At 39.6% G+C, this 17,992-nt stretch overlaps 1 protein-coding gene across 4 annotated transcripts in view; it reads right to left on the bottom strand.

The window, feature by feature from the left end:
• The window catches only part of LOC104379675 (F-BAR domain only protein 2-like), a 140,645-nt gene that overhangs the window by 46,058 nt on the left and 76,595 nt on the right, over positions 1-17,992 (bottom strand). For 2 of the 4 annotated variants that reach the window (XM_086630249.1, XM_086630250.1), the window contains exons 10-15: positions 16,048-16,120; positions 11,384-11,408; positions 9,014-9,068; positions 5,688-5,866; positions 588-602; positions 137-161 (exon numbers count right to left, since the gene is read on the bottom strand). In XM_086630249.1, coding sequence (XP_086486375.1) covers positions 137-161; positions 588-602; positions 5,688-5,866; positions 9,014-9,068; positions 11,384-11,408; positions 16,048-16,120 — 372 coding nt within the window. The remainder of the gene's footprint in view (positions 1-136; positions 162-587; positions 603-5,687; positions 5,867-9,013; positions 9,069-11,383; positions 11,409-16,047; positions 16,121-17,992) is intronic. The other 2 variants (XM_086630251.1, XM_086630252.1) reach the window with 1 other exon arrangement.

The following is a 17,992-nucleotide window of genomic DNA, read 5'->3' as shown; positions in this document are numbered from 1 at the left end:
TGACAAGAGAAATATTTTTTCTACTTAAAATACAAATAGTTCTTAAGTTTATTTCTTCAACAATAATAAAAAAATATTTTCATGCTATGTTAAAAAACTAACATAAGTAGACTAAAAGTTAAATATTCACACTTACTGGATGAATTTTGATTCATTTGTGCCTGAAACAGGAAAAAAAACCCACAAATAAGAATAAATTCTTTTACCAACTGTCAAATAAAACACTTAATAGTCCCAGGGTTCTTATTTCCACTCAACTTTCCATGCGATATTGTGCTTTCAATGCCAGGCAGAACATTCTGGAGCTTGCAGAAGACCAGAACATGAGCCAGGACAGAGCAACTAATGCATGTCCGCCACACTGGTAAGAAAAGGCAGAAATGAAGACTGTGGAGCCGAAAAAGGCAACAGTATGACTAAATCCCTTGACACGCTGGGCCAGTAAAATAAACAGCTTTTATATCACATGGTATGCTTGATAGGTAAGAACAGAAACATTCCTAAGGTTTTCCCAATAACTTTCTCACATACTACACTTACTTGTTTTTAAACAAAAAAATGTGAATAAAAAGCCATTTTGTACTTACAGAACTGTGTTTCTGCTTTCAAAATGGGGGGGGGGAGGGAGAGAAAAATAATAATTAATATTTTAATATACATAATATTTTCCCTTACAATCAGAGTCATTTATATTCTGATCTGAATACTGCACTAGCATACTTTAATACTATTTATTAGTAATATCATCTCACAGTATAAAGAATCATTCTGTGGTTTGGCAGAATATATACAACAAAGCTGCACTATAAAAGTTATATGTATCCATAGATAATCATGGAATCATAGAATAGTTTGGATTGGAAGGAACCTTTAAATATCATCTAGTCCAACCCCCCTGCAATGAGCAGGGACATTTTCAACTAGATCAAGTTGCCCAGAGCCCCATCCAACCTCACCTTGAACACTTCCAGGGATGGGGCATCTACCACCTCTCTGGACAACCTGTGCCAGTGTTTCACCACCCTCAGCACAAAAAATTTTCTTCATTAGATCTAGTCTGGATCTACCTTCTTTTAGTTTAAATCCATTGCCCCTTGTCGTATTGCAACAGGCCCTACTAAAAAGTTTGTCCCCATCTTTCATACTGAAAGGCCACAGTAAGGTCTCCCCAGAGCCTTTTCTTCTCCAGGCTGAACAGCTCCAACTCTCTCAGCCTGTCTTCATAGCAGAGGTGCTCCAGCCCTTGAATCATCTTTGTGGCCCTCCTCTGGACTTGCTCCAGCAGCTCCATGTCCTTCTTGTGTTGGAGACTCCAGAGCTGAACACAGTATTCCAGGTGGGGTCTCACGAGAGCAGAGCAGAGGGGCAGAATCCCCTCCCTTGACCTGCTGGCCACACTGCTTTGGATGCAGCCCAGGATACGGTTGGCTTTCTGGGCTGCCAGTGCACATTGCCAGTTCACGTTGAGCTTCTCATCCACCAGCACTCCCAAGTCCTTTTCCTCAGGGCTGCTCTCAATCCATTCTCCGCCCAGCCTGTACTTGTGCTTGGGATTGCCCCGACCCATGTGCAGGACCTTGCACTTGGCCTGGTTGAACCTCATGAGGTTCCCATGGGCCCACTTATCCAGCTTGTCCAGGTCCCTCTGGATGGCATCCCATCCTTCAGGCATGTCAACCACACCACTCAGCTTGGTATCACCTGCAAACTTGCTGAGGGTGCACTCGATCCCACTGTGTCACTGATGAAGATATTAAACAGTACTGGTCCCAATACAGATCCCTGAGGGACACCACTAGTCACTTATCTCCATCTGGACATTGAGTCATTGACCACTACTGACCATCCAGCCAATTCCTCATCCACCAAACAGTCCACCCATAAAATCCATCTCTCTCCAATTTAGAGAGAAGGATGTTGTGGGGAACCATGTCAAAGGCCTTACAGAAGTCCAGACAGATGATATCCATAGCTCTTCCCTTCTCCACTGATGCGGTCACTCCATCATAGAAGGCCACTAGGTTGGTCAGGCAGGACTTGCCCTTGGTGACGCCATGCTGGTTGTCTCGAATCCCCTCCCTGTCCTCCATGTGCCTTAGCATAGCTTCTAGGAGGATCTGTTCCATGATCTTCCCAGGCACAGAGGTGAGACTGACAGATTTGTAGTTCCCAGGGTCCTCCTTTCTTCCTTTTTTAAAGATGAGTGCAACGTTTCCCTTTTTCCAGTCATCAGGGACTTCACCTGACTGCCATGACTTTTCAAATATCATGGACAATGGCTTGGCAACTACACTAGCCAAGGACAATCATCCCTCAGGACTCTGGGATGTGTTTCATCAGGTCCCATAGACTTATGTATGTTCAGGTTCCTCAGGTGGTCATGAACCTGATCATTTACAGTGAGAGGGACTTTGCTCCCTCAGTCCCTGCCTTGAGGTCCATCCACTCGAGAGGTGTGAGAAGAGAGGTTGCTAGTGAAGACTGAGATAAAAAAAAGTTGTTGAGTACCTCAGCCTTCTCCTCATCCGTTGTTACCAGTTTGCCAGTTGTGTTCATCGGAGGGGAGTATGCTTTCTTTGACCTTCCTTTTCTGGCTGATGTACCTTTAGAAGCCCTTCTTATTATTCTTTGCATCCCATGCCAAGTTCAGCTCCAGCTGCTTCCTGATCCCATCCCTACACAGCCGGGCAGTGTCCCTATACTCTTTCCAGGATATCTGTCCCTTCTTCCACTGCCTGTCCATTTCCTTCTTCCCCTTCAGTTTGACCAGCAGGTCTCGACTCAGCCATGTCAGTCTCTTGCCTTCCTTGCCTGATTTCTTACACCTGGAGATTGAGAGCTCTTGTGCTCTATGGAAAGCATCCTTAAGGATCTGCCAGCTCTGTTCTGCTCCCTTGTCCCTGAGGGCAGTTTCCCAGGGACTCCCATTGACTTACTCCTTGAGCAGTTGTTAGTTTGCTTTCCTAAAATTCAGGGTCCTGACTTTACTCTTTGCCTGACCCATATTCCTCAGGACTGCAAACTCCACCAGTGCATGATCACTGCAGCCCAGGCTGCCTCCAATCTTGATGTCATCGATTAGCTCACTTGCGTTGATGACCATCAGGTCCAGTATCACATCCCCTCTGGTAAAGCTTTCTATTACCTAGCTTAAGAAGTTATTCTCAATGCTCTCCAGGAGTCTCCTGGATTGCCTGCAGTTCGCCGTGCTACTTTTCCAGCAGATGTCGGGGTGGCTGAAGTTCTCCAGCAGGACAAGAGCATGAGAGCACAATGCCTCCTGCAGCTGGAGTAAGAAGGCTTTGTCAATAGGCTCCCCTTGATCAAGCGGCCTGTAGTAGACACCAACCACAAGGTTCCCTTTGTTGCCTCGGTCTCGAATTCTTACCCATAAGCTTTCAACCTCGTGGCTATTCTTCATACAATTCTTCACACTCTATCCATTTCTTGATGTAGAGGGCAACCTCTCTGTCCCTCCTTCCTCCTTCCTCACCTGTCCCTTCTGAACAGCCTGTAGCCATCGATAGCCACACTCCAGTCATGAGATTTGTCCCACCAAGTTTCAGTAATGGCAACTAGGTCGTAGCTTTCTAGCAGCACAGTGGCTTCCAACTCCTTCTGTTTGTTGCCCATGCTGCGTGCATCAGTGTAGAGGCACTGCAGTTGGGCTGTTGGCCATGTCACTTTCTTAGAAGAACATCCCTTAATTCCCTTGAGATATTTCACTGGTGTTTCCCTGTTGGCTCCTAATATCCTCAGGAGCCCCTGGCTCATCTCCATAATACTTCAACTGTGCTCCAGTGTAGCCAGCACCTCCTAGAGCAGCAGTCTGATGGCCCTCGCTAGCAGCCCGCCCCTCTAACCTTGCATGTCATCCCACAGCTTGTCATGGGCATGTCTGATATTATCCTCCTCCCCCTTCAAATCTAGTTTAAAGCCCTGTCAATGAGCCTCACTAGCTCATGAGCAAAGACCTTCATCCCCCTTTGAGAAAGGTGAATCCCATCTGACACCAACAAGCCTGATGCTGTGTAGGCCATCCCATTATCAAAAAATCCAAAATTGTGGCAGTGACACCAGCCATGGAGTCACGTATTAATAGACTAGGGGTGTCTGTTTCCTCCAATATCACTGCTCGCAACTGGAAGGAGAGAAGAAAAAATAACCTGTGCCCTGGCTCCCCTTGCCAACTGTCCCAAGGCCCTGAAATCTCTCTTGACCGCCCTTGGACTTCATGTTGCAGCTTCATCACCACCCACATGGAAGAGCAATAACAGGTAGTAGTCCGTGGGCTATATCAGGCTAGGAAGTTTCCTAGCGATGTCTTTAACCCGGGCTCCAGGGAGGCAGCAGACTTCCCTCAGAGCAGGGTCTGTCTGGCATATCAGACCCTCTGTTCCCCTCAGAAGGGAGTCACCTACAATTATTACCCGTCTTTTCTTCCTTGTGGAGGTGTTCGTGATACAGGGGTAGGCCTTTCTGACCCTGGCAGCTCCTCTGGTGTAGATGGACCATTATCCACATCCTCCATTGACTGGCCTTCCACATCCAGAGCCTCATACTTGTTGTACAGAGGCACCTGGGAAGGTGAGGTGGGCAAGAAGGAGGTTCGCCTGTGGCCCCGAGCTCAGACTTGCCTCCATTCACTCCTTTCCTTTAAGCTACTGCCTTCAGCCTGGTGGGGGAAGGATACAGGATCCTCTTCATCTTGTGTTTTTTTTTTTTTTTTTCTGGTGGCTCTTTCTCTTTCTGTCTCAGGGAGGGCAGAGCATGACACCACCAGTCTATCTCTTTCTCAGACTCCTTGATGCTCCTTAACCTACTTCCTCTCATGCTCTGCCACCATGCTGAGCAGATCGTTCACCTGGTCACACCTCACACAGCTGTTCTCACCACTACTGCCATCCCCTACCAGGGAAAGGCTCTGGCACTCCCTGCAGCCTGAGACCTGGACAGCTGCGTGTTTTTGTGGGAGCTCTATCTGGGTTGCCACATCCCTTCTGCCGAGTGCAGAGGACTTAGCTTTCTGCGGGTGGATACCATAGCTGAGCTCCTTCTGAGAGGGTGATGGCCACCAATTAAACTCACCTCTTGAGTTGACAGGGTGACTGCTCCCTTCCTGCCAGCCCTTCTGTGCAAACTGCCACGCCCCGTCCTGTTTTTCTGCTTTGTTTGCAGCGCTCCTGGTCAGCAGCGCTCCCTAGGCTGCTTTTTGTAGGAGTGGGGGTGGCTTCAGTTGCTCTAGCAACATCCAGGCCCTGTCAATGTCTCCTGCAAGAGCTGCGGGTTCCTGGTGGGTCTCTCTGCTCCCCTGCCTCAGGAAAACCCCCACATTATGTGATCTATTTTAAAGGTTTGTATATTATTGAATATGAATTGGTAAACTATGTTAAAAACCATGCTTGGCTAACTCCATATGTATTTAAATGTCTTGTGGTGGCAACAGCAGAAAGACAAGGACTGAGCACTCCCAAGACTCAAAGTAAAGTTAAAATCTAAGAAGGGAGAATTACTTAACATTACATTGCAATAAAGTGTATCAAAGATGACCTAGTGCACAAGAAAAAAAGAATCATTGAACTCGAACCTAGAATAAATTCTGAACAGTAAAATATATGTTAACACTAAAGATTCCTTACCACTTTTCTTCTCTACTCATTAAAAATACAGGGAACAAAATTACTTACAGATATTGCTGGAGAAAGAGCAATGTTCCCTATAGATACTTTTAATTCATCCAAGGAAGGCATGGTATATTGAGAGATATTATTTGACTGGACAGGTTTTATTTCTACATGGAACCTCCTGGGTTCATCATCTTCAGAGTCAGAATCACTGGATGAGTAGAAATGGTTCTCTTTGGTATGTTTTTCTCAGTTAAGGTGGAAATACTTCAAATTCATCTGTTTAATCTGTTTCATAATTACTCTCTACAAAATGCTCATATTAAGTAAACACCACAGATAAACAATGCTGCCTAAGCTCTTTGTGCGCTATATAGACACTTCTATTATATCCACTGTCCAAAATTCACAACTCAGAGTTAAAATTTAGTTTCTATATTCCATTCATTTTCATAATGGTATTCTGTTGTCAAAGGCACAATGTCATAGAACTGAACAACTGCATATTTGAAAGCATCAGGATAAATGAAAGATTCTACAGTAGCAACATTTTTGTATGTTAAATTTATAATTTGTAAGACTCAACAAAGGATTCTAACACATGTATGAAAAATGTATGCATTGTAGAAATACTTTTAAACCAAGTGAGGGAATGTCTTAGCCTTTTTAATTAGCAATGAAATGCCCATGGTGATGTCAAAATACTCTGGGTTAGAAATTAATTCTACCAGACTCAGAGAAATGGTGGAACCAGGATCTTAAAACAATGTGCCATTGTATATATCTGTCTAAAGCAGAAGTTTAAAGTGATGAATTACTAGCTTAATCAGCAATCCATGAAGAACAGCCTGAAACTGCCAAAAGAAGGTAGTAAGGAGGGGAAAGGGAATTCCAGCAGGGGGAGATCGTGACCCACCAACTCATTGACCACCTCCCCAAATGATACCACCTACTCAAAAGAGAACAATAGAAGTAGGAAATTGAGCACGCATGCTAATTTGCATTCTGGGCAAAGAAATCTTAACCAATCATTTAACAGAATAACAACGCATATGTATTAGAAAGATGAATATGTTAATGTTTTGTGCATAAATAACCATCGATTTGGAGTCTCGGTGTGCTGTCTTGGGACAAGAACCCATATATATGTATATATGTAATAAAGGGAAATACCTCCACTCTGTGTGAGAATTGGCTCGTTGCACACCAAGTGATGAACCCAAGTTTTGGGACAACAATGGTACCTGTACTAAGCATAACAGTAGAGGAAGCAGCAGCCACCATTACTTGCCCTTTTTGCAGATGCACTGAAAATTTTGCAACAAAGGATGTCAGTCACACAGAAGGCTGCACAGTAAACTAAACCTCATCAGCTGCTTAAAGCACTATCATCCTTGGCTAAAAAGGAATCACAATGACAACTCAGCCCTCAAAATAAGCAAAATACACAGATGAATTTAGCCTTGGTTCTTTATATGCACAGGAACTGCACTCAACAAAAGCTCTGAAAGGCCTATGCTAAGTCTTAAAAGATGCAGTTGTTTTAACAAGAAACAAGCTGAAAATTTTCCTCTATTGAAACATAGAAGTGTCTTGCCACCTAGGAGGAGCATACATATTCTATACCTCACTTCTGTTATTTTCACTTGGAAATATGCCAGCCATTTGAATGAAATCTCTTCAAACTATTCCCTGAAAAAGATTAAAACCCTGAACTCTAAAGACATTCCAAATCCAATTCAACTGTAAGAAACCCTGAGACGTAGTTAGGAAAAAGTCAAATGCCTCATCTTACAGGTTATCTGTCCCCCAAAATGGATCACATCCGGAAAAGAAAATTTTAAAAGACAAGTCATTTTTCATTGCACCAAAAGATTTCTTGCTTTAAAAGTCATCATCAAGTTTCAAGATTCATTTCCTACAAATCAGGTGGCTCTTGTAAACTGGCATGAACTGAACACTGAGGTATTAGGTCTATTAAACGGTTACTTACAAAGATCAGTTTGCACCTGAATGCCATGAAAGGTCAGTCAGTAATTTTTAGGATGAGTGTTTTTCTAACACTTAAGACTGGCCTTATTAAGACTGACTGCCGTTATGGTAAAATGATGTCCTCCAACAAATCATCTCAAGAGTTCCCATCAACAGAATAAATATCCACTCTTGGAGGCTAAGGGAGGAAAAAAAAGAAGGGAACTGATGACTTCATGAATCTGTTCAAGAATTTCAGAAGCTGAAGTACTACCTGGCTGACAGGAATTGCAAACCATTGAGCTTTTTCACTGGATGTGTATGGCCTTTTCCATTTCTTCGTGACAAAAAGGATAATGCAGAAAAGGATGCCCAGGTGAATCATTTACAAAGCATGAATGTTATTCACTCCTGCCTCCATTTCATAAAAATATGCAAAACATGAAATAATGCACCTCCCCAGAACTGGATAATAGTCTTTTGCTTTTATATCAATTATGTAAATAAGAGATAACATGAACTATATTTATCAGTACAGGAACCTTCACTGGGGGCAACACAGGCATATTCGGCAAAGTTGATGAGAACAGAGAAGCTATGATGACAGACTGGCCCACTTTAAGGTGCTCTCAAATGGTTAAAAGTTTTCACTGTTTAAAGTAATTGCAAAGTCTAAGTTTACCTTTTATCTGTAGTCTCCAGAAAAATTGGTGAATACATTTCCAAAAATTAGCTATCTTGCTAATATATTAAGTTTGCTAACATATTGAGTAGAGCTTCCCTCTGTTTCTGATGGAAGAAAAAAAGAGGACAAGAATTTTTTTCTTCAAAGGAAGAGAAGAGAAAATAATGAAATACATAAAAAATGACTCAAAACAAAAACCTATTCTGCATATAAAAACTATCATTAAAAGTACAATAAAAGCTGGAAGCACCAATTAGAAACAGCATGATACTATATTAATTAACAGAGCTGGAGCTCTCAATCTTTTTAATGGTGTTATTAAAAAGTGGGGAAAGCGCAGGTATAGAACAGAAAATCATTCAGTATGCTTAAAAAAGTTTACAAACTTTACTTTACAAACTCTCTGAAAGCTTTTCATGGAGAAAGATCTGCATGGTTACCTTAAAGGTTTTGTTCAGGTTTGGTTTTTTTTTTTTACTGTCAGACAAAAAACATTTTCCTAAAGTTCCTAAGACATCTGATCTAACCTTTAACATTTACACACACACACAAAATCTAAGCTAGACAAAATTTTGTGCATTTTGCAGAAGCTATGAATATAAGACTACAAGGTTGCAACATAAGCATAAATGTCATTCATCTTCCTTGACTTAACACTTCAATGAGTACTTCCCCTCCCCAAATAATTGTAATAAAGAGACATAACTTGGCACAATAATAGCAAAAAGGATATCCTGTGATGATTCTGGTTTAATGCTGTATCCTTCATCATCTACATCAGGAACATTCTAGAAAAAAACAACAAAAATGATGGTATTGACAAATAACTAAAAAAATACATTGTTCTTACATCAGACTGAATTTTATATCACTGACAAATTAAAATGTGATTACAACATCTCATGAAAGTCATTGTTATTCATTATTAATTATCACAGTTATCTCAAGTTATGCTCTATAGTTCAGAAGTAGTGTGACAGATAAGATACTTCAGGAACACAATGCAACAAAACAACTTCTAAATTTCCTATGAAAACTGGCAAGTTTTAATGCATCTGCTTTGACTGATATTCTATCAAAAAGGTCAGAAATCAACAGAAGCATTTTAACTTTACTACTGAGTGTTAAATAAGCCTACAATCCTCTCAGCCCCAAATATTTTCCCAATTTCTACTTCTAATTCTTTCAGCTAAGCCGCTGGAGGCTCTGATGGTGCAGGACCATAATCTTTCCTAAGTACTAGTCAGTCCTTTAATATGTGAGTAAAAGCGTTCCAGGTTATACAGATTGCAACTTTCTCTCTTCCCCTTGAAAAGACGGCAAGCCTGTACAGTTGCTTTAGCAAAGAACATCTATATTCATTAAAATGCATAGATGAAACTTAAAATACAAGTGCTCAAAATCAGGTTCCAAAGTTTTCATTTATGAATCTCCAGCACCGTCCTGGATTTTTAAACCTAATAAACATCTGAGAACTTGAAACTAGTTCAGTTTTTCAGTTCTTGCAGGCAATTAAATTGCTGACATTACTACAGTCTTAATGAAAATAGGCAGTCAAGTAGAAGAGAGATATGCAAGTATGCCAACCAAGGGAAGGGCTGCAATCCAAACTCAGACCTTTCTGGACACAAGTGGAACCTTGTAAATGCTTCCCCAGAAGAAAAGTTTCTACTAGAGCTCGTATCTTCCTATAGACCATCCCTAGAGACATGGTAAAGCCATGGTAAACAAGACAATTAGTTCTGCCCATAAGAGTAACTTCCTCCAGTTGCTATCTTTTTCTAGTGTACACATAGTTAACTTTCTATTTTTCTTAATTATCAAGGTTTAACTTAATGGAAGTTACATATGTAGACAGACATATAACAGCACAGGAATTTTGAATCTCATGAGATACTGTAATCTATATTTAAACAGACTGTTTATTGAAGCGGTAAACTTTTTTAACAAATACCAGTTCTCAGTTCATAGCTGCCTTCTTACTCATGATCACATAAAACTCCAGAATGTCAGACACATTTACAGTTGAATTTGTTGAATTATTTTTTTTTTTAAATGTAGTGACCAAAATAAGCAAGGAAGAAAATAAACACTGCACATCAAACCCAGTTGTGTTTCACTCCAATGACTCAACCTGAACTGTCAAAAGACATTATTTCCATGAAAAACCTGATAATTATAAGAGATGATTCTAAAGTTACTTTAAAAATACCCAAGAAATGTGCTCTAAATCAAGATGACTTTGTACAGGATAAAATAACTGTCTCAAATGATGCTTATAAGGCTGTTCATGCACATAGAGTTCTATTATGTGGCAAAACTTTGTTTTCCTTATTTAGAAGGATGGTTCTACTAGATTTTTTTAAACCAAGTTTCTCAAAATAAGTTTTAATATTAGGTACTAAAACTCCCAGATATTAAATGCGAAGAAGAAAATCCACAAAACAGGTGAGCTTGGAAACTTAAATTGTTTAATATAATTTCCATCTAAATACATTAACTGAAAAACAAATCAGTCTACAGAAAGTCACTTAAATCATTCTGTAAATCATTTCCTACTATAGCTATAAGGAGCTGCAAATTCTGTTACATATAATTCAAGACAGCATACATGTTTAAATAAAAAGAAAATGCTCAATTAAGGAAATAAAAAAGCATTAACATACCAATTTCATTTGTAATTGTCACTTATTTGAATTTAATAAATAAAATTGTAAGACATATCACAGATCAAACTGAGAGCAATGAAAAACCATGAATAAAGTGCATCGAGATACTGCATTTAAAGTACTGAACCTTTTTCTTATTTAAAAATATTTAAACTATTAACTTGCAAAACAAAGTAGCAAATAATCGCAGTAAAACACCTTGTTTAAAACCTAAGATTGTTAGGAAATATAAATGTATTACTGACGCATATTTGTATATACTGCTAAAGATTATGTTCTGAGCATAATTAACACTTCGACTATGTTACCAAAATATTAAATCCTCTTTCACATAAATAATACATTGCAGGTACTATATATAAGTCAAGTTTCATCAGATTGTAGTGCTTGACAATGTTAACATATTCATTTGTGTTAGAAATAAGTCTACTTACAAATGAGTCTGTATCTGGACACTCCCTATTAAAAAAAAAACCCAAACAATTATAAAATGCACAAATTATTTTATTCATACAGTTCCGGTACTTCCTTTAATATTTTCAATTAATTTGAAAAATTGCATTTGACCTATTTGCCTCTCAAACTCTGTTAACATTTTCATTATAAATTATCCACATTCAATTGAATGAGATTTAAATAAAAGACACTGAAAGTTTATGTTAAAAACATTGCAGAAAAAAAATGGATAGTAAATGCTGAAAAACCAAACTCACATCATAGTGGAAAAAAAAACACAACCTAATCAAGGGAAGTCCAGAGCATCATGCTGTATTTTGGATGAATATACTTTAAGAGTCAGGTCTCTATATGATGTGCATAATAAATAAAAGTCATCAATCCTAATAAAATAGTCCACACACAATTGCAAACATTTTGGACAATAACAAGTTCTTAAAGCAATTAAGACAATTCTTAAAGTAATTCAGAGCTTCTCTCTTTTGGAATTTCATTCTTAGCATGAGTTTGTTAATCACAGTTGCAGTCAAGCAACAGAAGATGCTGGAAAAAATAAGAGAATATCCTCTAAAAAACCACTTTTTTTTATAAAAAAAAGTTGTCAGTAGAAAGACAGTGATTGCAAGCACATTATTCACAAGTGTTATATTTTTCTGCTATAAATTGAACTTAAGCAATAATATTTTAAAAAATTAATGACCCATAAGTGCCAATGTAACTGAACAACGTTTTTTATACAGTCGAAATGTGTACTTAAATGTGTACTTATTAAAAAAAATAGAGAAAAAAGAACTTTGTAGCAAACTAAATCATCTTTTCTGAAAGGCTAAATAGGTTAAATGTAAAAACTACACTGTCTTTAAAAACAGATATGAAAGCTTGCTAACATGGAAGCATTAATATGGAATTCAGTACAGGTTGTTAAGGAACTGACAGTGAGATGGAGGATCCCATCTCCTCTGAAAGGCTCCACACAAAAGAAAATACATGTGACCAAGTTTCTAAATGACTTATGTCTTATCTCCCTCTGAATTCACAGCAATAGAAACAGCTATTTTAAAACCTATTTTACAGAACAAAGAGGCAACGTATTAGATTTGTCTCAAAAGGCGTAATAAACAGATGTTACAACATCTGCTTTTAAAAAATGCCTGTACTCAAATAAGAGAGCCTGAAGTCCATAAAAGTTAAGAAATGTAAAAGATGTGAGGCAAAATACAATGAAAGCAATTCGGCCTATAATGAAGATTTTAAAAATTAGTGAGCTAATAGATCTCAAAAAGTAATGGCAGATCTAGTATCATTCAGAGAATTAACAGCACAACACAGAATCCATTCTCAAGATACAGAGCAAAACTCAAAAGCCTGCAAATGCTGCTGAAGTGGAAAATGAGGACACCAGGTTTTAAATGGATGTGCTTTTACATCACTAGATGCATGATCTTTTTTCGTGGTTTAGGCTGCTCCAGCAACAAAACTCCACACAGCCGCTCGCTCACCGTCCCCCACCCCCCGGGGATGAGGAAGGGAATTAAAGGAGAAAAGGAAAAGAGACCCGTGGATTGAGATAAGAACAATTTAATACTACAGCTAGTAGTATTAAATTAAAATATATTAGTATATATTAATATATATGTATGTGTATAATGATAATAACATATACAAACGAGTGATGCACGGTGTAATTGCTCACCATCCCTTGACCAAGGCCCGTCCCATCCAGGACTAACAATCTTGAAACAGATAAATCCTGATACCGCAATCCCAGACGAACGAGAGGCCCAAAACAAGAGTCAGAGAGAGCAAGACAGAGAGAGCACTCTGAGAATCTGAAAGTGAGAGCAAAGGCCCTTCTTTCTGGCTGTCCCTCACTTTTATACTGGGCATGACGCTGCATGACATGGAATACTAATTGGCCAGTTTGGCCCTCAATCCTAAATCCAAGTACAAATCATAAGGAGAGTCATGGACCCCTTGTCCCAGCTATGCTCCCCCCCTATCCTGCTATGCTCCTGCACACTGGCAAGAACTCGGCAGCTGAAAAGTCCTTGAGGCCTCAGTGCCAACTATAAACATCAGTGTGCTGTCAGTGTTCTTCTCAGAGCAAGTCTCAGACTAAAACCAGAACATGAAGCTCTTCTAGCTGCTAAAAAGAAGAGCTAACTCTGTCCCAGCTGAAACCAGGACATCTTTCTTTAAAAAAACAGGTCATGCTTCTACTATAAGGTAAAATATTTCAGCAAATGGGGACTCTGTAAGGGAATTTGCCAGACTGACCCTGCTCAGAGAGAAGTCTGCTGCCTCCCTGGAGCCCGGGTTAAAGACATCACTAGGAAACTTCCCAGCCTGGTACAGCCCTCGGACTACTACCCATTATTGCTCTTCCATGTGGGTGGTGATGAAGCTGCAACACGAAGTCTGAGGTCGATCAAGAGAGACTTCAGGGCCCTGATATGGTTGGTAAGGGAATCTGGAGCACAGGTTATCTTTTCTTCTATCCTTCCAGTTGCAAGCAGTGACATGAGAAGAAACAGATGTGCCCAGTCGATTAATATGTGGCTCGTGTCATCGCCACAATTTTGGGTTTTTTGATGAGATGGGTCACATGGTACCAGGCTTGCTGACGTTGGATGGGATTCACCTTTCTCAAAGAAGAAAGAGAGTCTTAGCACAACAGCTAGTGGGGCTCATTGACAGGGCTTTAAACTAGATTTGAAGGGGGAGGGGGGTAATATCAAGAATGATAAAGATATGCTGGAAGTACCTGAAGAGCAGCAGAAAGGAATTCCAGCCGCTCCAGCCAGGAAGTCAGCTTCATCTGGGGCCCAAAATAAATGCGTATATGCATGATCTCTGAGCAAGGATACACTGAGCAATACACCTGGGAAGAGTTAATTTGGAGCTTCCTGGCCCTTACTGTCTCCAGAAAACTACTATTAAGAGCTTTTACTGGGCCAGTAAAGACACAGTCAGTACATTTCATCATCTGCCAAAGAACAGATGGAAGGAGATGCCTGGTTTGCATGCAGGCTAATAACGTTACATGAGATTAGCTTGAGTAATTGAGTTACCATGTGGTGGCAAAACAATTTTTTTGTTGGACAAGAAAAGCTGACAGCTACAGAACACAAACATACAACAGTACTCAATACTATCAAAATCAATACTTTGCAATTAAGTAAATGCAAGAAACGAAAGGCAAATGATTGAATATACTTTTTTGCAGCTATTTGATACTGCAACAGTTTTGCATCATAAAAAAAAAGTGTAGTAAATAACTTTCCAGAGAGAATGGATTACTTTTAAAAAGGAGACTAAAACTATTTCAAATATTAATATAATCAAAAATTTATAACATTTTAATTTAAAGATTTTTAAACTAAATCATCATCAGAAAAAATAATTCTTTGTAACAAAATAGTATTCTCAGATTACTGCTCACCAAAATCACACTATATACAACATTTCTCTCACCATTTACTTCAGCATAATAAAGTACAGAAGAGAGGGTGGAGGAAAGATTAAATCACAGAGAGAACAGAAATGACTTCAAAAAATAACACCCGGGAGCCCTGATAGCATAGAATCATAGAATCCTAGAATGGTTAGGGTTGGAAGGGACCTTACAGATCATCTAGTTCCAACCCCCCTGCCATGGGCAGGGAAACCCTCCACTACACCAGGTTGCCCAAAGCCTCATCCAACCTGGCCTTGAACACTTCCAGGGACAGGCATCATGACAGAGAAAAAAAAAAAGCATTATTTAGAAGCATATCACTATTAAAATCAAACATCAAAAGAAAAATAGCTATAAGGCACTTTGTATGTGCAAATAATTAGCATCTGCAGTTCTTAGGTCATCAACTTTTCAGCACTATATTAAAAAACGAAGCTGGTTAAAAAAATTAATTTAAAAAAGAATGTATACAAATATTGCCACTGATAATATTTCTATATTGCCAAGTTTTTGTTAAATTGAAAGTTATTTTCTGTTAAATCAAATACTTCTACTGAGAAAACGTATCTGGAAATTATGAACAAAATATATTGAAATATATTAACCATAATTACTAATACATAGAATGCTACCAACCCATCTAAGACAGAGGGCACACAGTGAATATGACAAAGGGTATATGACATCAATCATGAGTTAGAATGATAGTCTTTCAGAAATGAATGTGCACATGATTTACTGGGGAAAAAAAATTACTGGGAAAAAAAATTACTGGGAAAAAAAAATCAAAAAGTTTTCTGTCCTTCTATACAGTACACAAGCTTTTCTAACAAAAGAATAATTGGAGCTTCAATTCCGCAAACACAGACATACATTACTTTTTCCACACACACACTACTATTTTGTTAGGCGTACACATGAGAATTACATTATCTATGATGTTCAAATGTAGAACAAGGGAGAACTACTTAGCTATGTAGAGGAAAGAATGAATAGATTACTATGAATACATTTATATTATTTCCTTAAAATCCTTAGTTACAAAAATCTTAAATAGCTGTGATTCATAGCATTCCTCTAAACTTCTGTTATAAAACCTTTTTTTTCCAACATCAGCTAATGTTTATCTACATACATTTGCTAGTTTTCATACAAGACAAGGCCTCGAGCTGGAAATATACTTACACAGACTCAGTATCTTTTTCTTTTTTCATTATTCCTGATAAACCAAAAGGCTTCCTCTTCCGTGGTTTTATCCCTATGGAACAAACACTTTTCATTTAAAGATCAAAGAGCTGAGTATATATTTAGCAATGTCAAACACTAGTGCATACCAATGCCAATACCTATTAAACGCTGCCATAATGAGCGATACAAAAATCTAACAGTGGAGGTAGATATGGAGCCAAACTAAGGGAACCAAAGAACAAACTAAGGGAACATTATTCCAATAACATAATGTTCTGGTTTTGGCTGGGATGGAGTTAATTTTCTTCTTTAGCTAGTATGGGGCTGTGTTTTGGATTTGTGCTGGAAACAGTGTTGATAACACAGGGATGTTTTCATTATTGCTGAGCAGTGCTTACACAGAGTCAGGGCCTTTTCTGCTCCTCACCTCCCCACCAGCGAGTAGGCTAGGGGTGCACAAGGATTATGCACCTCTGCTATGAAGACAGGCTGAGAGAGTTGGGGTTGTTCAATCGGGAGAAGAGGAGATTCCTGGGAGATCTTCTAGCAGCCTTCCAGTACTTAAAGGGGGCCTACAGGAAAGCTGGAGAGGGACATTTTACAAGGGCATGTAGTGATAGGACACGGGGCAATGGCTTTAAACTGAAAAAGGGCAGATTTAGATTAGATCAAAGGAAGAAATTTTTCACTCAGAGGGTGGTGAGGAACTGGAACAGGTTGCCCAGAGAAGTTGTGGATGCCCCATCCCTGGAAGTGTTCAAGGCCAGGTTGGATGAGGCTTTGGGCAACCTGGTGTAGTGGAGGGTTTCCCTGCCCATGGCAGGGGGATTGGAACTAGATAATCTTTGAGGTCCCTTCCAACCCAAACCATTCTATGATTCTATGATTTGGGAGGGGACACAGCTGGGACAGCTGACCTCAACTGACCAAAGGGATATTCCAGACCATATGATGTCATGCTCAGCATATAAAGCTAGGGGGCTAGGGGAAGAAGAAGGAAGGGAGGACGTTTGGAGTGATGTTGTTTGTCTTCCCAAGGCACCGTTACGGGTGATGGAGCCCTGTTTTCCTGGAGATGGCTGAACACCTGTCTGCCAATGGGAAGCAGTGAGTGAATTCCTTGTTTTGCTTTGCTTGTGTGCGTGGCTTTTGCTTTCTCTATTAAACTGTCTTTATCTCAACCAATGAGTTTTCTCATTTTTACCTTTCCAATTCTCTTCCCCATCCCATTGTGGGGGGAGTGAGTGAGCGGCTGTGTGGGGCTGAGCTGCCTGTTGGGGTTAACCCACAACTGGGGTTAACCCGTTTCATAAAAAAAAATATTAAAATATGATTCAAGCAACACATTAATAACATAAGTCTTTATAAAACTGATCTGCATTGTACATCCAACTCTCCAAGCTGGGTATGTTAGACTATCACTTATTTTATAGAAGATGGGTGCACTGCCAGTTTTGAGGAAAGGGACTCTGCTCACAGAAACTCAACAGTAACTATTGCTTCAGCCGATCCTGAATAGCCAATGCACTTGGATCAGAAACTGAACCCTGCCTCTCTCAGCTACTGCAGCTCAACACCCTGTTCTTATTTCCCTGCATGTTCCCAGTAGCTGCAAGCCCCTGTCTCTCCTAAAAAGTAGGATCTTGGTCCTGTAAAAATGAGAACATCTCATGGCTTCCCAGCTGATGCTGAGTTCATGATTTCCCATTGCTGTAGCCAGCTCTAATGCTGGTTCCCACTGAGTCTGGAACCATGCCTCCCCTCTGTCTTTTCTACCCTATTTTTAGCACTGGATATATATAGTTTTAGTACAGAAAAAAAGTTTGCTTTCATATCCATTTAATATACTAAAAAAACATTTAAATATTCCATCAAACTTACTGTCATGTCTGCCTCTCTCCTCCATTTTTGCTAAATCAAAGTAGACTGCCAAACTTGAAAC

Source organism: Tauraco erythrolophus, chromosome W (assembly GCF_009769465.1).
Source record: "Tauraco erythrolophus isolate bTauEry1 chromosome W, bTauEry1.pri, whole genome shotgun sequence".
NCBI lineage: Eukaryota > Metazoa > Chordata > Aves > Musophagiformes > Musophagidae > Tauraco > Tauraco erythrolophus.
Note: the sequence above shows the minus strand (reverse complement) of the source record. Positions and strands in the feature narration are given on the sequence as shown.